The 21,906-nt window shown below is 43.8% G+C and overlaps 1 protein-coding gene across 2 annotated transcripts in view; it reads left to right on the top strand.

Moving 5' to 3' along the window:
- The window catches only part of LOC130092518 (copine-8), a 117,453-nt gene that overhangs the window by 27,315 nt on the left and 68,232 nt on the right, over positions 1–21,906 (top strand). Inside the window, exons 2-5 of one of the 2 annotated variants that reach the window (XM_056260403.1) lie at positions 2,999–3,039; positions 12,123–12,187; positions 13,364–13,410; positions 18,555–18,658. Coding sequence is in view for 1 of the 2 variants with exons in the window: in XM_056260402.1 (XP_056116377.1) it covers positions 2,999–3,039; positions 13,364–13,410; positions 18,555–18,658 (192 nt within the window). In the remaining variant the exon portion in view is untranslated. The remainder of the gene's footprint in view (positions 1–2,998; positions 3,040–12,122; positions 12,188–13,363; positions 13,411–18,554; positions 18,659–21,906) is intronic. The other variant, XM_056260402.1, reaches the window with a different exon arrangement.

Below are 21,906 nucleotides of genomic sequence, written 5' to 3'. Positions count from 1 at the left end.
GCTATAATGCAAGTTTGGGAATTACGCAGCACAAATTGCATTTAGTGACAGTGTTTGCAAATAAACAGAGCTGTTATCAGATACATTATTAGTAAATTCCTCCTCCGTGTATGTCCGTTTACTCTCCTTCAATGTCTTCTTGTCTCCCTCTCTCATTCTCTTTGCCCATCTGTCTCTCTCTCTCTCGCCTTCTTGTCCTTGAGGTCTTTCCCCTTCGTCAGCTTGCCAGGAACATTCACCCACCCACTGGAAATTACAGCTGAGAGAAAGAGCTGTTTTTATGCGTTTATCATCCTTTCCACTGAAAACTCCTTGAAGCGTGTGTCAATTTTATTAGCATGTCAGGTGGAAGCCCTTATCGAGCGCGCCCTGACCCCTGCAACCATCGTGATGTAACCCCAAGTGTGCAGCTGCCCGGAATCACAGATTAATTAAAAGGAGAATTCTGGGTTCTTGTCGATTTAATGTATATATTTACTGAGCAGGAAAAAGTGTTAAAACAGTGTTACACTTACAATGGAACCCTAGCCGGATTTAAAGGTGTAGTGTGAAATTCATATTTTTGTTCATATTGATTACTTCAGTTATACCATTTTATTTGATTTGATTTAATACAAGAATCAATATGGTAGTATGATTTTCTGAAGCCAGAATGCCAGTGCTTTACGCATAGTATGTGACTTACTAATTTTATTTTATTTATTTTATTGGGTTCCTCAGTTTAATGCCTATACAACATGCACAATTGACCTGAAAATGTGTCATCCATACAATAATAAATAAATAAACAACTAAAATAACCAACCTCACAGTTCCAAAAGTAAAACATAAATAGACCAGGAGATGAATAGATAGATAGTTAGATAAATCATAAAAATACCAGGAGATAGATGAGACTTATGTAATTTCCCCTGTTATTATACCCAAATAAGAGAGGAAGAGTAAGTCTTGATGTGACGTCCCTTTCGTTTTAAAGTAACCAGGTTTACTTTTTACCTGGCGTTGACAAGATTGACAAAGATAGTTACACAAACAGTATTGGTAAGCGATTATATCACACTATCGCATGCGGGTTTATTAGCCTGCTTGGCTGCTAAAATTCCGTTAAAAGTATATTTACTGTAAATATATTTTCTGTGTGTTCATAAACACCACCGATGATATCCATATGCATGAAAATAATCTGTCATTTTCCTTGAGGGTAGAGAACAGGTGAAAGGGCAAGTACATAAAACACTAAATGGAAGTCCCCTGACTCCCAGGGATTTGGCTGTCAAGGGATATACTAAGCATGTCCTCATAATGGAACGGCTGTGTGTAAGCTCTAGATCGGAGAGACTTTATTTCCAGTCCCCTCAGCACAATCCCTTTATCCACTTGGAACAGAAAAACTCAAGATTTTATCAAAGAGGACAGGGCAGACTTTCAGAACCCACCACTGACACAATCATTTACCTCAAAACCTGCACTAATGCACAGTTACTAAAGCCCAGATGCGGAACTTCAACTCTTCCCTGCTGCACCTGCCACGTTTACCTTGGACGTCTACCTTAAAATACCCATATTCTGCACCGTTTATATATGTGTGTCCACTTATAATGCTAGTCAAGATTTTTTCTAGCCTCTCTAAACATGATACTGTACCTTTAAGACTTCTATATGTAAATTACCTTTTTAATGTTTGACTAAATACTGCAAATGTTATTTCACCCTAGGCCAAGCTCATGAATACTGGATAAGTAAATAGGGGTGGTCACATGTTAATGAGGTCATGGCTGTGATGTCATTATATATGGGCTTGGTCTTATTGTGAATTTTGTGGTGGATCTTTCTGCAGGTAACCTGGTGGTCTATGGTTGTCACTTTTCGTTAGTACTTCGTAATTAGCTTGTGAGGGTCGAGACACACATTATATTTGCGTGTAAGTGACTCTGGAAGAGAGACTGGGGTCAGGTGTAACAGAACGGAAATTATTATGCTCTAATTTATTTGATTCTTCAATCATGAACAAGCTGTTGTGATGATGACACTTGTTCAGTATATGCTCAGTAAAGAAGATTTGAAGTATAAAAGTATTGACACTGACACTAATGGCTGCTGAAAATACATTTAAATAGCATTGGAAAAATAGAAAAACATCTATTTTTAAACTTTAATACTATTTATTGTATTTTTGATTAAATAAAGCCTTGTTGAGTTTATCCAATGGCCTGGCAGCAGAATACAGCGTTTTTTGTCATTTTCGCGGATCCGTGTGAATGTGTCGTTTTGACAATGGTGTCGTCTGTACGCGGAAGACTCAAAGGAAAAACTTATCCGGGTTAAGCATATCGTTGTCGTGTGAACGTACCCGTAGTTCGTTTTTTCCTCAGTTACCTGTTTTCCTTTGTTCCAGTTTCCCGCTCTTTGCTTGTTACCATGGTTTTTGATTAATTAGTTGACACCTGTTCGTCATTGAGTTCAATCACCATGTGTATTTAAGTTCCTCATTTCATTCAATTCATTGTCTGGTGTTGTTCGTGTGTCGTGTCTACATGCCGTTTCTTAGCTTTTGAACTTGCGGATTATTTGCGTTTGATTTATTAATAAATCTTTTCTTTATTTAAACCTGTTTGAACTCTTTCATCATCTTCTAGACTGTACGTGACATACATGTGCAATTAGATACACTTTTTTTGTGTATAATAATTTTGTATTACAAAGTATGTTCAATTAGTCTTTCTCATTTTAAATCTATTAATAGAACACTTTTTCCAAATTCAAATATTTCTTACGAAGAAGTAGCAGGTAGATGTGTAGTAGTCTGTGAGTTATGAATGTAAAAAAAAAAGAAGTTACAATTTACATCTGTCCTTTCCTACACAATACTATACTGTTTACTCTTGAATGCTTCACACACATACCAAACACACACAGGAATGTGTTTTCATACCAAACACACACAGTTTGTCTTCCTTCCTGCATAAATATAATTGTTCATGTGTATTTCCTTTTACAGAAACCTTCTCGACAGAGACACGTTTTCCAAATCAGATCCAAGTAAGAATGTCTTTCTTGTCCCTTTGTATAATTGTTGCTCAAATCCATGCTGTACTGTGAAATATGCCAATCCAACTTAAAGATTCTGCCATGATTTACTATGACCTGGTGTACGGCAGTACGACCAACTGCTCTCAGCCTTGTTAAGAGGGGACTTTCTATACACAGTCTGAAAGCTTACACAATCGCATGACTCACTGCTTTCTGTTTGCGTTCTCTCGCACTGATTGTGTGAAGTTTCAGATCTGAATTTGACACGGGCCTCAGATATAGACACACCGTGGGCGCGCCTGATTATTGTAACATTTGCCTTCAACTCCACAAAGACCTCCTGAAGAGAAAATCTAAATGCCACAATATAAGAGTAATCCAAATTCAGAAGTACAGGCGAAGAGAGCCGTCTAAAGGATGATGTTTAATGTTGTTAACCTATACTTTGGGTGTTTTAAAAGATTCCATAATAATTTTTTCCTGTTATTTTGAATGATCTTTATTATTTTAATGGCCTACTCTCAAATACTTCTCATAATTAGAATTTTATGAACACATTTAGTCAAAACCACATGGACAACTTCATATGAAGGTTCATCATATCCATATTCCAACAGCATTGAGGTTTCACCACAACCTTATCAATGTATTTTCTCTAATTACAGATCCTCATACCACTCATTCACTTAATTTCTCTTTCACTCAGTCCTCCAGAACTTTCATTTAGAATTCCAAATTCTTTATAATCACTCACTGACGTACTGATCATTCATTCACTTGCTTGGCCAACATTTCATTCGTACTCACTCAACGAGTTGGATGCTTAGCATTGCAAAGGCAAAACCTAGCCCAGAGCCTGGTCAATACTTATCAGGTTTTGAGTATAGTGTTTCAGAATCTATCCGAGGATCGTTCTGTATGAATACTCAGCTCCCTAAGTCTGGTCGGAAGGTCGAAGGACTCTCACGAGGCCTCCCTGTTAGATCAGCCCTAGAGCTGGAGGCGCTCCCCTATTAGGGTCCCTTTCAGAGTGCCCATCCTCCACATGGCTTTAAAGCACTGCGTAGATCCAGGATTGGGTAGAGTTACTCCCCTCGTTCGCAAGGGTTAGAAAGCGCAATGCTGAGTTCTACTCTCCAGGATGCCCGTCTCTATGATCCGGTCTGTGAGCGATCACTGCCACTATCTGCAGTCCTCCCTATCGGATGCCTCCACAAGTGAGGCAAAATATGTTAGAGCCTCTGTTTAGGAAACAGACAGGTTGTTGGCAAGACTAGGTCATAAATTAGACCAGGTCAGCCTCCCTGGTGGCATGTGGGGTTGACTTCATGTCCCCCTCAGAAAGTGACTGGACGGGACTCCTTTGGACCCCCTGGCCATATTCCCTTAAAGGGATAGTTCACTTTGAAATTATTCGCCGGCGCTTCGGTCTTTTCCGGAAAGCGCCGGAAGTGATCTCTCGCGTGTGTACGTCACTCATTGTTTACACAGAACAGAAATTGTAGGTAAGATGGCTAATTAAAATGGTACTAGTTTGCGCTTATCTGGAATGTTTAAACTGTCGTAAAAGAAAACAATAAAAAAATAAATAAATAAAACAATTGTATGAGTGACGTACACGCGCGAGAGATCACTTCCGGCGCTTTCCGGAAAAGACCGAAGCGCCGGCGCCCTCAGATCACTTGGATGTGGCTGTGTTTACAAGAGGTAAAAACGATATAAATACGGTTCGTTTTCTCACACAAACCGCTCGTTTCGTGTCTTAGGCCATCAATGTGTACTTACATTTACAAGTCATTAAATCATGTTTAATTTGGACTTCTCTGTGCATGCTCTTTGAGGAAGTGACCATAGACCTGCATTATATGACTGACAGACAAGAACGGTTTGACCTAAAAATATCAAAAGTGAAACTACTGCGGAAAAAAAGACACCTACATCTTGGATGCCCTTGAGGTAAGCTAAAACATACCAAAAATTTATTTTAAAGTGAACTATCCCTTTAAAGCAGTGGTCTCAAACTCGCGGCCCGCGGGGTGATATTTTGTGGCCCCCTACTTGACATTAAAGTTTAATGTTAGTGCGGCCCGTCGTTGCGTGTGCCGCGTTTTAAAAATATATATATATTTTTTTATCCCTTTTGGGCTACCATAGTCTCATTACAGCTTACGGTGGGTTTGTTGTCAATAGTTGTCATAGACAACCGCGAAGTACAAACTTACTGCGCCTGTAAAAAATGAGCGCGTCGCTTATGAGCGCGCTTGCCGCGCGCCTACATTTGAAATAACGAACTTGAGCAAGCAAAATATGTGAGCACGATATGTGAACATGCCACGAGCTACTGGTAGCTCGCGAGCGACGTGTTGGAGACCCCTGCTCTAAAACAATGTGAGAATAATCATTTTGAGCTTGTAATATATGTCCAGCAGGTTGATAAGAAGGTTTGCTTTGATTTCTGCAAAGTCAGTAATTTGCCTGAGACACTATACATGTGCAGAAATAATTAAATAAGGCTGAATTCACATTTAGCGCCCAAAAACGCGTAGAAAACGCTAGGCGCGCCGCGTTCTCCTTTTTCCAAAGCGCTAGCGCGGTTGCGCTCCGTAGGCGTCTGTCGTTGCTAAGCTACGGTGCGCTTGCGGCATTCTGAAAAGTTGAGATGATTTTATCTCGATGCGGCGCGCACGCGCTTGGAAAAAACGAGCGCACCTACATTTGAAATAACGAACTTGTGTCACGGTTCATGGATTCATTGACTCGCCCTCGCTAGGTGTGTGCGTGTTGTGTGAATGGGCGCGGCTCATCAGCACGGCTCGTTATCTCCGCTGATGAGCTGATCAGCGCCAGCTGTTTTGAATGAGAATGTCCTATATATTGTTTGTCATGTTGTCTGGTCTCTGTCAGATGGTTGTTGAGGTTCACGGATTACTCACCGTCCTTTCTCCTTGCCCAGTGTCTGTTTCTCCTGTTATTTGGACTCTGCCCTGTTCTGAGGAGCGTCAGCCGTATCCAGTCCGTGCCTGATCTGGTGTCTCCGCCTCGTTCTGGGAAGCTGCAGCCGCTTCCAGAGACTGTTCCTGTTCTGTGGTATCTGCCCGTTTCTGAGAGGATTCTACTGTTCCTGCCTTGCCGTCTGCCCACGGAGTCCTGTGTTACCGAGCCTGGGTTCGGTCGCCTGTCTGTCATCCACTGCACTGTTTGCCACTACCTTGTGTTTAATAAACACCTGTATTCACTCGCGATTGAATCCACGACTGTTCTTTCGTGCCGTGACAGAACCATCTGACCACCTACATGGATTCAGCGAGTGCAGCCGAGGTCGGGAAGATGGTCGCCGAGAACCACGCCCGCATGGATCGACAAGATGAACAGATCGGATCCTCGGGTCGGGCGATACAGGCTCTGGTAACACAGGTGTCTGAGCTCACCTCTCAAATACAACGTCTGAGAGGTCCCGCTGCGCCAGCCCCGCCCCCGCCTGTTCCCCCGGAGTCTCCGAACGTCAACCGACCAGAGCCGCGCATCCCCACCCCGGAGAGGTATTCTGGGGAACCAGACCTGTGCAGAGCGTTTTTAACAAAATGTTCTATTTTTTTCTCTCTCCAGCCTGTGACGTTTTCCTCTGAGGAGAGTAGGGTGGCACTCGTTATGACGCTGCTGTCTGGACGCGCGGCTCAGTGGGGAACAGCGGTGTGGCAGAATAGACACCCTTGCTGCTCCTCGTTCCAAGCACTCGAGCAAGAGATGAGGCGCGTGTTCGACCGCGCGGTTGCCGGACGGGAGGCGGCCCGCCATCTGGTCGATCTCCGTCAGAATAACAGCTCTGTTTCCGACTATTCCATCCAGTTTCGGACATTGGCCGCCGAGTGCAAATGGAACGAGGAGGCGCAGTGGGACTTTTTCCTGCATGGGCTGGCTGACCGTGTTCAGAAGGAAATTTACACACTGGAATTACCCAAGACTCTTGATGGACTGATTGAACTGGCAATCCGAGTCGATGCACGCCTACAACAGAGAGGGAATCGACAGTTCCAGACTCCGAGGGTGGAGGTCGCGGAGTTTCCCGGTTTCAGAGTAACGAACACGGTCAGTTCCTCGAACGATCCGGAGCCCATGCAGGTAGGTCGAGCTCGACTCTCCCGGGAGGAGAGAGAACACCGCCGCTCGAGGGGTCTGTGTCTTTACTGCGGGGAGGCCGGCCACTTCGTTTCCACCTGTCCTTTAAAAGGCCAAGCCCGGCGGTAGGACGGAGGCTACTGTCGGGCGGACTTTCCTTGACCAGACCCTCGAACGCCACCCTCCTCCCGGTGAGACTCCAGTGGGCAGACCATTCCTTCAACGGCCAGGCGCTGGTGGATTCAGGAGCGGAGGGAAACCTGATGGACTCGTCGTTGGCCCACAAGCTTCACCTCCCCATCACTGCCTTGGACCACCCTATCACCATCCACGCACTAAATGGACAGGAACTCCCGGGCATCACTCACGTTACTGGGCTCGTCACACTCATCACTTCGGGTAACCACACCGAGAGGATTTCACTCTATCTCACTCAGTCACCTCACGCTCCCCTTGTCCTGGGTCATCCGTGGCTGGTGAGACACGGACCCCGGATAGAGTGGGGACAGAACTCTGTGTCCAGTTGGAGTGAGAAATGTTATGCCTCATGTCTTTTGTCTGCTGTTCCGTCTGTTTCTCGTTCTGTGTTGCAGGAGGAGCCAGTGAACCTGTCTAACGTGCCACCGGAGTATCTAGACCTGAAGGAAGTGTTCAGTAAGTCCCGGGCTGCTTCTCTTCCTCCGCATCGTCCTTACGACTGTGCTATAGATTTACTGCCAGGTACGTCTCCGCCTAAGGGCAAGTTATATTCACTTTCTGTTCCAGAAAGGGAGGCTATGGAGAAATATATTTCTGATTCTCTAGCAACTAAGTTCATTCGCCCCTCCTCTTCTCCAGCGGGGGCGGGATTCTTTTTTGTAGGGAAGAAGGATGGTTCTCTGCGACCTTGTATTGACTACCGGGGGTTGAACAACATCACGGTAAAGAATACTTATCCTTTGCCGTTGATGTCTTCAGCTTTCGAGAGGTTGCAGGGAGCATCGATTTTCACAAAATTGGATTTACGTAATGCATATCATTTGGTTCGCATCAGGAAGGGGGATGAGTGGAAGACCGCGTTTAACACCCCCAGGGGGCATTTTGAATATTTGGTTATGCCGTTTGGGCTTTCCAACTCCCCAGCGGTCTTCCAGGCACTCGTCAATGATGTGTTGAGAGACATGGTAGATCAGTTCATATATGTTTACCTGGATGACATATTGATTTTTTCTTCGTCTCTCCAGGAGCACGTTCAACACGTCAGACGAGTGCTTCAGAGGTTGCTAGAGAATGGGCTTTTTGTCAAGGCGGAGAAATGCGCGTTTCATGCACAGTCTGTTCCTTTTCTAGGGTACATCATCTCGTCTGAGGGAATACGAATGGATCCTGAGAAGGTTAAGGCTGTGGTGGAGTGGCCAAGTCCAGATTCCCGTAAGGCCCTACAGAGGTTTCTGGGGTTCGCCAACTTCTACCGGCGTTTTATTCGCAACTTCAGCCAACTAGCCGCGCCTCTGACTGCCTTGACCTCCCCCAGAACGGTGTTCAGGTGGTCAGACACAGCTGAGGCTGTGTTTGCTAAACTTAAAGGCCGCTTCGTTTCAGCCCCCATCCTTATAGCCCCTGATTCATCACGTCAGTTCGTGGTGGAGGTCGATGCGTCAGAGGTGGGGGTAGGAGCAGTGCTGTCCCAGCGTTCTCCCACAGACGACAAGATGCATCCCTGCGCGTTTTTTTCCCGCCGTTTATCGCCTGCCGAACGTAACTACGACATCGGTAACAGAGAGTTGTTGGCAGTCAAGTTAGCGTTGGAGGAATGGCGTCACTGGCTAGAGGGGTCGGGGGTACCTTTTATCGTCTGGACCGATCACAAGAACTTGGAATATATCAGAACTGCCAAAAGATTGAACTCCAGGCAGGCTCGGTGGGCACTTTTTTTCGGTCGTTTTGATTTTGTTCTCTCGTATCGCCCGGGTTCCAAGAACATCAAACCCGACTCTTTATCTCGTATTTTTGACCGTTCCGAACGCCCGTCTACTCCCGAGTGCATTTTACCCGAGACCCTATTTGTCTCCACACTCACATGGGAGGTCGAGTCGAAGGTCAAGTCGGCCTTAGAAGGGGTAACGCCTCCGCCCGGTTGCCCACCGAATCGTTTGTTTGTGCCGGAGGGATTACGGTCCGACGTTATCCAGTGGGGGCATTGTTCCAACGTGGCTTGTCATCCAGGAGTTAACCGAACTAGTTATTTAGTCAAGCAACGATTCTGGTGGCCACTTATGGCTCGTGACATCCACAGTTTTGTTTTGGCTTGCTCGATTTGTGCCATTGGTAAGACTTCCAATCGACCTCCAGATGGGTTACTTCAACCGCTGCCTGTCCCTTCGAGACCCTGGTCCCACATAGCGCTAGATTTTATTACCGCCCTCCCACCCTCCCAAGGTAACACGGTCGTTTTAACCGTGGTGGACCGGTTCTCTAAGGCGGCTCATTTCATCCCCTTGCCCAAATTACCTTCAGCCAAGGAGACGGCGTTGACAGTCGTAGACCACGTCTTCCGCTTACATGGCCTCCCGGTGGACGTGGTCTCCGACAGGGGACCCCAGTTTGTGTCCAAATTTTGGCGAGAATTTTGTAGATTGCTGGGAGCGACTGTCAGTCTGTCCTCAGGGTTTCATCCCCAGAGCAATGGCCAAACCGAGAGAGCCAACCAAGATTTGGAAAGGGCGTTACGATGTTTGGTCTCCAAGAATCCTTCTTCCTGGAGTCAGCAACTCTCTATGGTGGAGTACGCGCACAATACGTTACCGGTGTCGTCAACGGGCCTATCTCCGTTTGAGTGTAGTGTAGGTTACCAGCCACCAATTTTTCCCAGTCTGGAATCCGAAGTCGCGGTTCCCTCCGCCCACGCCTTTATCCAGAGGTGTCAACGCACGTGGATCAGAGCCCGTGAGACTCTGCTCCAGGTGGGTGCACGCACCAAGGCTAAGGCCGATCGCCACCGGTCTAAACCTCCCGTATACGTCGTTGGTCAAAAAGTGTGGCTTTCAACCAGGAACATTCCGCTCCGCTCCGTTTCTAATAAACTTGCTCCCAAATTCATTGGCCCATTTACTGTCACCAAGATCATTAGTCCGGTGGCAGTCCGCCTCAACCTTCCTCCAGCGTACAGAAGGATTCATCCCGTTTTCCATGTATCTAAGATTAAACCTGTGTTTCATTCACACATTAATCCGCCTGCCCCGGTTCCCCCCCCGCCGCGACTCGTAGATGGGGAACCAACGTATTCGGTTAATCGTATACTGGATTCGAGACGGAGGGGACGCGGATTCCAGTATTTGGTGGACTGGGAGGGTTACGGTCCGGAGGAGAGAAGTTGGGTTCCTGCCAGGGACATCCTGGACCACTCCCTTATCGATGATTACAATCGACAGGTAAGGGTGTCTGGGAATGCCAGGCGGCATTCCTAGGAGGGGGGGTACTGTCACGGTTCATGGATTCATTGACTCGCCCTCGCTAGGTGTGTGCGTGTTGTGTGAATGGGCGCGGCTCATCAGCACGGCTCGTTATCTCCGCTGATGAGCTGATCAGCGCCAGCTGTTTTGAATGAGAATGTCCTATATATTGTTTGTCATGTTGTCTGGTCTCTGTCAGATGGTTGTTGAGGTTCACGGATTACTCACCGTCCTTTCTCCTTGCCCAGTGTCTGTTTCTCCTGTTATTTGGACTCTGCCCTGTTCTGAGGAGCGTCAGCCGTATCCAGTCCGTGCCTGATCTGGTGTCTCCGCCTCGTTCTGGGAAGCTGCAGCCGCTTCCAGAGACTGTTCCTGTTCTGTGGTATCTGCCCGTTTCTGAGAGGATTCTACTGTTCCTGCCTTGCCGTCTGCCCACGGAGTCCTGTGTTACCGAGCCTGGGTTCGGTCGCCTGTCTGTCATCCACTGCACTGTTTGCCACTACCTTGTGTTTAATAAACACCTGTATTCACTCGCGATTGAATCCACGACTGTTCTTTCGTGCCGTGACAACTTGAGCGCGCAAAAGACGCGATATGTGAACAGGCCCTAAGACGGGCAGACATGACTGCAAATATTTGTATTTCAAAAGCAATAATCGTTTTTCTAAGTATAATAAAAGGATATGTGCCTTCCAAAAAAAACATTCAATATCATTAATGTGTTGTATAAAGAAAATAAAAAGGACATAAGCAAATATAAGTATCGCAAATATGTGTTATAAGGAAAAGAAAAAGAATGTTTGTAAAATGAAGTAACACAAAGATTTTGTGTATAAGGAAAATGAACTTCAACTGTCAGAAGGACAGCTCATGAAGATTGGATCAGTTCAGTTGTGCTCCTTTTTTGGAATACTTGAATACTATTTTTTGTGGAATACTTGATGCGGCCCAGCCTGACCCAGACTCCACCTCCAGCGGCCCCCAGTTAAGTTGAGTTTGAGACCCCTGCTTTAAAGGAACCCCTTCCATGGAAGTTGTTGGTTCCAAAGCCTTGAGCAGCCTTAGTAGGCCTTCATTGTATCGGAGGCCTCTTTGAGGCTTATAGCTTGGGCAGTGGCCGTGGGGAATACTGTCACTGACAGCCTGTATGTGACCCGAAGGGGGGAGTGTTTTTGGCCTTTCAGTGAAACTAAAACCGTTTTTGTCACAGCCATAATTTACCCATTCATTTGCTACATTCCTATATACTTTATTACTATATTCACTCAAATCTGATATCAAATCTTTGAAAACTCTCTGTATTTATTGATCAAGTTTGTTTACTGGCAAACAGTGGGGAGAACAATAACAAGAACCATGAGTGCTGAACGTCTTTAATGTTTCCTTTTGCACCATGTGTATGTGTGAACAGGAAACAGGAACAGTGAGCAGTCAGTCACCCTGCTATTATTTTCATTATATGTATTGATTTCCATACTTCTAATGCTTGTACTTGTCTTACTGTCCTGCTTCATTTTTTTCTTGCCTGCTTCTCTTTTCTTTCAGATTTGTTTGTCCACTATTCCACCTGTTTCGCTTTCATGCATTGCTGTAGCTATGCTTGACCTTTTGTAAGTGTCTTTTTATTTTCATGTTATTGCCATTTGTTTTCTTACTGGTTCTGTTCATGATTAGCTGGACTGAATAGATGTCAGGTCTTCCTGGCCCGCTGACAGGGTCATTGTATTCATGCAAGTGGGCACTTGTGCTGAGCCCCCATCTTAACTATGCTGAGTACTGTTGGCCGAGTCTCTTAGTGTTACCATTAACCATGACACACATAGAAAAATGTGTACACACTCAGTTATACAAAATGAAAAATGCATTTTTCAGTAGTCGTGCCTTAGGCTTTAGGTTTCTGTATTGCAAAAACACACACATGCACATTCTGTAGCCATTTTTCTCTACCCACAGCTCTAGGACATTGGGTCTCATTCACTAACTGTATGCATGAATTTGCACATGAAATCTGGTGCAAATGTTTTTTTATGAGGACACCACATCCAATTCCAATAATAGGCCAATTAAATACTTTATTTCCACTTCATTGCATTTAAAATAAACACCTCTCTGAGCTGATATGGGAAAAGTGAGAAGAATGAGTTTCAGAAACTTGGGTCGGTCGTGTCAAACACTAACACTACCCGCCTTACTCCGTTTATAATTTTGTCTGGCTCAATCAGACAATTATAGGCGAAGTTAGTCTCAAAAGCCTCAAGGCGACCTATTGGCACTTGATGTAAATAGACACCTCTGCTATTTATTTTTAATTTTTATGATGAACTATCCCTTTAATGGTTAATATTATGTTAATATTACTGTCGTATTAAAAGGGTTGATTTTCTCATAATTTACTCACCCTCGTTACATTCAAAAAGTCTATGAATTTAATTCTTCTGTGAAAAACAAAAAGATATTTTGAAAAATGGCTTTTTTCATACAATGGAAGTTAGTGGGCACTAAAACTGCTTGATTACCAACATTCTTCAAAATATCTTTTTTTTTAAAGAAAGTAATACAGGTTTAGAACGACATGCGGGTGAGTTGAAAATGGCAGCTTTGTAGCTCATCCAGTGAGATTTTTAGCTCATCGCATTCCACCACTCTGGTTCTAAGCCGTTTCTCTTCAAATACAGTAGACTGCAAGATTACACACTTACAGATCTGAGTTAAGAATGTCAAAGATCTTCTGGTATTTGAAAAAATTCTCTGCCTTTGTGTAACCCAATCTCTTTTTCTCTCCACAGTCTGTGTGCTATACACCCAAGCCATTGGCAACAAAGAGTGGAGAGAGGTGAGTGAAACAATCTGGCTTAGTCGTGTCGACCCCTTGAAGGGCCTGGCAGACCCTTGGTCGCATAAATATTCATACATGTAAATGTGGGGTTGGAATATTCTCAAAATAATAATCTCTGGAAATATCTGGCTTTCTAAAGCCCCATTAAGAGGACTGTGTATTTATTAACTTCAATCACTAGCTGGTGAAATATGATAAGCCACTCAGGAGATGTAATAACATTCTCGCCCACGCTTATATCAAGACAACTCCAGCGCACTTTTCAAGTCGGCTAATTAAAACGTTAAGTCCCTTTTACATGATTCATGTCAAGGCTTTAACGCACCTCTCAACGCTGACATGTACCTCTTTGACCTCCATATGAAAGGTGTTGAAGGTAGCAAGAAAGTGGGAGGTGTATGTAGTGAACATTGAAAACTTGTATTTGCGCTTAGAAATAAAAAAAAAAAGGATTCGAAACACTTTACGAAATTTTAATATACACTTGGTTAATGAAAATTAATGAAGGTGTGGTCAAATTAGCTAAATTTCAAGGGCAAAAAAGGTTCATTGTGTAGATATTAGTGTAGAGATGCATGAAGCACACTTCACAAAGAAGTCACTTTCTTGGGAAGATCCTGATCATGTGGAATCCTATTGAAATGACTGGATTTCACCTGTAAAAATTTGCAAAACAGCAATAAATGTGACTGTAGACCTTTATAACTAGTTTAAAATATGTACTGAATCAGCCACTCCATATGTTTTGATTTGATAACATACGCGTTTGGCACAAAAATTTGATAAAATATTTTAGGGCTTGACACATATCATGGATTGTGCTGGGGGACTGGTATAATACACACGGACACGAAGATGAAGATAATTAGGCAGTCTTTAATAAATCCACAGGGTAATCCACAGAGTAAGAGTAGTGAAACACATCTAACATAGACGAGATTTGACAGCAATGAACAGAAACAAGGGAAATTAAATACAGGTGCAAATGAAGGTGATTAAAGCTGGAGGGAGGAACCATGGAGAATAGAGTCCAGACTCTATCGTGGGGATGACCGGAGGCAACGACGGCGTAGGAGGTGGAGCCCACCGCGCAGCCGAAGAGCCAATTGAAGAGTAGGGAGACTGAAGACCTTGGCTGCCGCAATGAAGCTGCAGCGACGACCCCCCGAGATGGAAGCGGGGGGCTGGAGGGCAGAGGTGAAGCTGGAGCGGATGGTCCGAGGGAGCCTGGCGAGGCCGAATGCCCGATGGTCCTTGCTGGAGTCGAGGGAGGAACGAGCGCAGGAGCCAGGATACGGGTCGAGGTGGACCGGAGTGTTCTGAGGCCGAAGGCGGAGCCACAGACTCCAGAAGGAGGTGGCTCACAGCAGGCAGGATGTATAACCACGCCACTGAAGAGGCATAGGCCCTGTCCCAAATGGGACACTCCGGACTTGTGGACTTCCTCAGAGTCCACACTTCGGTGACGTCATGTAGTGCAGACCTATAGGGCCCTTAGCACGAGTCCGCGAGGGCGCGTTGAGAGGTATTTTCGGGACAGACTCGCCGGAAACAGGAAGACGGTCTGATTGTTGTTATGGACAGGAGCTACAGGTTCGGGGAAATATGCTGCCTATTGTTGTTGTGTTTACATATGACTCAGTAAAGCCCTGACATTCTGTTCTATTTATTTAATGAATCATAATGCGATCGTATTATTCAGCTCGCTATTATAAGCCTATGTTTGAGACATCAACCACTGGTCGATGATCATAATATTTGTATAAACTTGTCATAAAAACCGTAATGACACTTAAAAATTTTCTTCTCAGCCATGTTAACAATTGTCCGTGAGCGAAATCTCCTCCCATCCGTTGTCTGATTGGCCTTTCGCAAGGATTCCTGGGTAGTTAAAGTGCGTGGAGCCTGCATCTATGCGGGCTTCGCGGAAGACCGCTTCAAGGGTACAAATGGGGCGCTGCTGAGCACACTTCAGAGCGTTAAAATGCTAAACGGGACGGCCTATGGACTCGTAGACTCGGCGAGCATGCGCAATTTAAGTCCACGAGACCGAAAGTCAGCATGAAGTGCGCCATTTGGGACAGGGCCATAGTTGTTGCTGAGGGGCTGATGGAAGCCAGAGATAACTGGGTGGCAAGAATGGCTGGGGACTGGAGAAGGGCTTGTAGAGACAAACAAAGACTGAGAAAACAAAGTCATTAATACTGATTTGTAGAGGTGGTGGGAGAGGGAGGTAGGGTGGGGGCAGCCGGTCAGATGATGATGATTCAAGTTCAGGCGGGATTAAAGGAAGAAGGGGATCCAACTTTCCAAACAAAAAACAGTCCATTAAATCCAGACGGAACTCAATTCCATCCCCTCGTACTGCACGAGGACTCCCACGGCGATGATTGGCAGCCGGCTCTCACACCTGGTCAGACTCGGCTAGCTCAGGCTTCGGGGTGATGTCCTGCTCGATCGCTACTCTAGGCATGGGCCCAAACATTGTGGCGGAGACAGGCTCTTGGTCTGCGGTGGGCTCATGCTGTCAATTCTCGCAGTTGGATGGTCTCTGGCTGGGCACTGGGTGAGGAGTGGGGCTGGTATCATCATCCACTGGTCCGGTGGTTAGCGCTGATCCACTGGATACCAGCACCCACTCCACGTAATCAGCGAAGCTCCCCCGAGGGACGTCCCCAGAAAACTGCTTTCTTGGAGTTTTCTGGGTAGTTGGTGAGATGGGCTAGGAACAGGAAATCCTCCACATGTTCCTCGACGGAGCGAGTTATCTGCTCAAGGCCAGTGATGTGACATTTGAACCGAGGCGTCGGAGCTCGTGTTGAGCATAAATGGGCGTGCCAGATGAAGCCGCGATTCGAGGCTTGTGTTGTTAACGTAGAAATCCCGTGACCCGTGACAAACGAAGCCTCGCTTTCTGTTCAATTACGTGCGCGATTCATTTTCCATATCTTACTTTACGAGTAAGTTTTCATTCAGACTTATTCAATTACATTTTTAAATACCCAGTCATACAGTTAATATGAAGAATACAAATGAATTCAAGAAAATAACATATTTGCCATGCAATTTATATATGTGTACATTATTCTATTACATCATATTGATATTCATACTGCCATTAAATGCCACAGCTTAATGTATTTATCACAGAGAGAAATTCAACACACACTCACACACACTGTTAGGCCTTTATTTGTGCACATAACATGAAACTATCTAGGCTAAGGAATGCGTGGTGGCTGCTTCATCCGACAAAAGCTTTTTTCACAGGGTTTTGGCTGCTTTATTTTTTGCTAAACACCAGATGGCGCTGTTTTCGACACTCTCGAAGCTTTGAATCTATTCCCGAAACAATCAGTGCTTCATGAGGCTTCATTTGCCCATCCCTACTCAAGGCTAATCAACAAAAAAGCAGCATTGTCCATGATGGAAAAGAAAATCACAAAAACCGGGGGGGGGAAACGCACACATGAGAAACACTCAATGTAATGCGTGGCGTAATCACATCTGTGTTGGGTCTTCTGTCACGGATTGTGCTGGTATAATACACACGAAGATGAAGATGATTAGGCAGTCTTTAATAAATCCACAGAGTAAGAGTAGCAAAACACACATCCAACATAGACAAGACCCGACAACAATGAACAGAAACAAGGGAACTTAAATACAGGTGCAAATGAATGTGATTAACGACACACAGCCGACAGTAATGAAGACCAGAGACTATTTCTATAGAGACATGCCACTTCATCAATCCTTAATACAACTATATAGGGAAAACCCGTAACGCCAAAGATGGCGGTTGTATGCACATGTCCCGCCCCTCCCGCTGGAAAGCCAATCGTCTTCTTTTAACAGTCAAGCCGGGAAACATTTAAGCCTATCGTCTGGTTCCACCGACGCATGCGCACAGTTGAGGTTTGCGACAGCGCAAAATATGTTACTGTTTGAAAAGGCGGCAGATTTGATATCCAGTGTATGTGTGAGTTGTGTAATATCAGACATCAGAAGTCTCCCGCAGATTGATAGCGGCTCCCTGATGCCCGCAAATTAGTTCAAATCTCCCGGGATCTAGAGCGAGCGAGCAGGAGCTCGCACATACTGTGCTTCAAACTGTGTAGCGCACGCACAACCGAGGGAGAGAACCCTTGCACATGCGTAGTAAAAGTATAACCTGTGGGGAAAAAGGCCTTTTAAACCTTATTTTGGGGCAAAGTCATCAAACTTTTTCAGCGATTTTTATCATAATTTACTGCTGTTCTATACATGCAGTTTTTATGTCCCGGTGACCAGTGAAACTGCAGTTCTGACTCTCTGCCCATTCATTTAGATAGGAGCCTGGTCTTGTTAGTCCGAAATAGCTGCCCGGAGGCGTTGCCAAGATGGCGGCCGAGTGGCATGACTTGCCTAAAAGGACTTTGTGAAGACACAAATCAGAAATCATGACAACAAACAAGGCAGGGAAAAATGGTGCAAATGAAAACTTAGTCCAAACTGAGGCCTTGTCCACACGGACACGGGTATTTTTATAACCGGAGTTTTTCCTACAGCGTTTAAAAAAAAAATCCCGTCCACACATGCTCGGTCTCCGTCTACATGAAAACGCTATCAAGCGCGGTCAAGAGCATGCCACGCCAGCAGGCGGCGATATAAACCTTAACGGTAAAGCCACGCTGGCCAATCAGAAGCGCAAATCTGACGTCAAACACAGCGGATAACGGCGCACACTCTGACGTCGCAAGGCAAAAACCCCGGTTTCACTGTCTACACGACAACACTGTAACCGGCGTTTCTGAAAATCCTCACCCTGGCAGGGGTTTTCAAAAATGTTCGGTTTCAGTGCGTTTTCGTGTGGACGAACGGCCGAACCGCGTAAAAAAAGTCACGGTTATAAAAATACCCGCGTCCGTGGAGTGACTTTGTGACTGAGTGACTGTGACAGCGTAACTAATGCCCATGGCGTTCAAAGTTTTTATTAATTTACATGACATTTCCAGGTCTAGAAATCACACTATTAAACTGAAGGTTACCTCAAGCTTGTGAGAACCTTGGCTTTCAAAAAAAAAAGAAAAAAAGAGGGTGAATAAAAATAAAAATATGTTCATGTAAATCATTTCAATTGACCTTCCTTTGTTTTTCAGTTTGGGCGGACGGAAGTTATCGATAACACTTTGAACCCAGATTTTGTGCGCAAATTCTTATTGGACTACTTCTTTGAAGAAAGACAGAACATAAGGTTTGATCTGTAAGTATCAATAGATATTCCTTTAGCTTTGGCTGCATTTACAGTAGTGGCCAAAAGTGATGTCTGGCCTAGAAAAATTTGACATATTCACCATTTATTCAAGTATTATTGAAATTGTGTTAAAGATTTTGTTTGCATTTTGCATAGTTGTGCAATTCTTGCAATTGATTTAGTTGTGCCAAATTGTATGTATTAGCCAATTCACCAAACTTAGCTGACAGTACAAAGCTTTACAAATATGGTAAAGAATGTGGAATTGCCTCTCATGGCAGATTTTATTTATTTGTTTTCTTGATATCCCAAGAAACATATGTTACTTTTCCACTGTGTGTTTCATGGTTGAGTTGGAAAAAACTGGAGGACACCCTTTCTTGTTCTCCTTTTTTTAAAAAAAATGTATTTAAAATGTCAACTAATTCAGATTTTTCACCAGCCCATATCTTCAGTCACTAATTAGTTCTGAACAAGAAGGTTTGGTGCAAATTAATAAGTAGGGTACATAAACATTTATTAAACCTGTCTTATTGGTGAATATATTAAACTTCAACTTGGACAAGAACTTTAATTGTAAAATTTAAAATTCACACTATTATTAGGCATGACATCTCAGTACATCAAACACTGGAGTCCCACTTTAACGACAGATGTGTCAGCTACTGTAAACCCAACCATAAGAGAACTGTCAGTGTATGTTTTGTGCACTTCTATAAGCAGATGTCACAACTAAAACCCCTTCTCATGAGTCACACATTCTGTACAGTCAAGAGAGCAGCCTGCGACCTTAACAGAAGAAACCAACATTACAGAACTGTGGAAATAAGAATTATAGCTCACTAACACATTTGCTGATTTGCTGTAAGGGTCACTTTCCATGATGATAGGGTGTGATGTACGACTGTGCTGGTTGACTTGTTTTTCTATTCATTCAATGCTGGATATTTAATTGTGCACGCTCGGTTCCCTTTTTTACATTTATGAAAAGTGAGCGTTATTTGACAGAAAAGGCAATCTTAAAAACATTAATAATTCTGTGTTTAAAAACACTTGTTGAATGTAATATTTACCCAATCCTAAAATGAATACCTAGTTTTCATACTGTACATTATAGTTTTGTGATGCATAAATTCACTTGCTGAGTTTAAAATGTATATGTATATATAAATATTTAAAAATTAGGGGGGAAAAAGTTATTTTATAATTATATGATAATCGGCCATAACATGAAAAATATTTATCAACATCAGTGATATTTTCGTATTATTTATATACTATTATTTATTAATATTTTAAATTAGTATTTATTTTCATTTTTATTTAAGTTTTTAGTAATTTTGTTACGTTCTTTTCATTTTTATTAGTTTTTTTTATATTTAGCTTTATTTAATTCTTATTTCAGATTATTTTATTAAACTTATTTTATTTCAGTTAGTAGTTGCCAAGGCAGATTTTTTTTTAATGTTTTTAAAATATATATTTTATTTTTATTTCAGCTTTATTTCAATTAACATTTTTTTATCTTAAATTTTGTTTTAAATCAGCATCATTGCCTCCGTAATTACAATAAATAATTTTGGATATACGTCGTCTAAATCTTGGATCTTTCCAAAAGGTGTTGTAGTGTAAATTTCACATGTGTCTGTGTGTATGCGCTAATATTTGTTATAGTTTTGTGCCCGTTTAAATGTGTTTGTATGTGTGTATTTAGGCATTTATGGGTGTATTTTAGAACAGATATGAGTCATTCTGTATCCGTTGGCCCAAGTGTGTCTGAGGAATTTGTTTGTGTGTCTTTAAACTTCAGCATGAGTGTGTATGTCTGTAGGCAGAGTGTGTGTGTTTTGTCGCTGTGGATCGGTGTCCCCGCTCGACGGCCTGTCATACTGGGTCTGTAAATCTGCAGCAGACATGAGAGGGGGTCACGAGGTCGCGTGGGCAGTGCCTCCGAGACGATAGCGAAACCAAAGCACCAATGATGAGGATTATATGGCACGTCACCATGACAACAAGGGGGGTTGAGCCCCACAAACGAATAGAAGAGGCAGACGATAAATAGATATATGTGAGGTCGAGCTATATGTAACCCTAGAGATATTTTACGATTCAGAGATCCTTCAATATTTGTTGCTTGTCTTGTCCTCTCTCTTTTTTCTTTCTCTCTTTATGTCTTTATCTCTCCATTGCGCTGTGACAGGGCAGAAGAGAATGATTCATGATGTCTGTGCTTTAATGATGCTGTTCTTCCTCTGTAATGAGAAACAGGCACGCGTGAACTCCCCTCATAAGACCGTAATCTAATTAAAGCCCAGCTCAAAGTCTCTCACCATTGATTTTGGAACCAACCTCTGTATTCCTTCTTGAGCAAGCATCACTATTACTACTGGGAATATTTAGGGTAGATTTATACAAACTCCTGACAATGTGTGTTACTCTCTGGCACATCATTCGCCCCACAGCTTTTTGGCTACATGTATAATATTTAAAATTGTGTAGGAAATCATGCTGCTTGTTGAGGAAGAGTGTGCTATTACATTTCTGTGCATAAGCACAGTAACAACCTAGCAGCACTCTAGAAAACGTCCAATGCTCAGTAGCAACTGCATAGTAACTCCTTAGCAATCACTCCAAACTTCCTAACAGCCACCCAAAACATATGATCAACCATCTAGAAACAACCTACCAACCACCCCTTACACCATAGCAACCACCTAGCAACACTCTATCAACCACCCAGAGCTCTCTATCAAATGCATAGCAATGCATTAGCAACCTTTAGAACTCCCTAGCAGCCAGCCAGAATGCACAATTAACCATCTATAAATACCCTAGCAACCATCCGTTACACTATAGCAACCACCTAGCAACACTTTAGAAACCACTTAGTACTAGTAGTTGCATAGAATTGCACAGAACACAATGCTCTAGCATTGACCTAGCACTCACTAGCAACACCTTTGCAACCACCAGGAACTCCCTAGCAGTCACCCAGAACACAACGCCCTAGCATTGACCCATCACTCACTAGCAACACCTTAGCAACCACCCAGAACACAATGTTAAAGCAACCACCCAGCACTTACTAGCAACTGCATGGCAAAACCTTAGCAACCACCCAGAACTCCTTAGCAGCCACCCAGAACACAGTGCTGTACCAAAAACCCTGCACTCCCTAGAAACTACATAGCAACACCTTAGCAACCACCCAGAACACAATGCTCGAGCAACCACCCAGCACTTACTAGCAACTGCAT

The sequence above is a fragment of the Rhinichthys klamathensis genome, unplaced genomic scaffold (genome assembly GCF_029890125.1).
Source record: "Rhinichthys klamathensis goyatoka isolate OS25496 unplaced genomic scaffold, OSU_Roscu_1.1 h1tg000176l_1, whole genome shotgun sequence".
NCBI lineage: Eukaryota > Metazoa > Chordata > Actinopteri > Cypriniformes > Leuciscidae > Rhinichthys > Rhinichthys klamathensis.
Note: the sequence above shows the minus strand (reverse complement) of the source record. Positions and strands in the feature narration are given on the sequence as shown.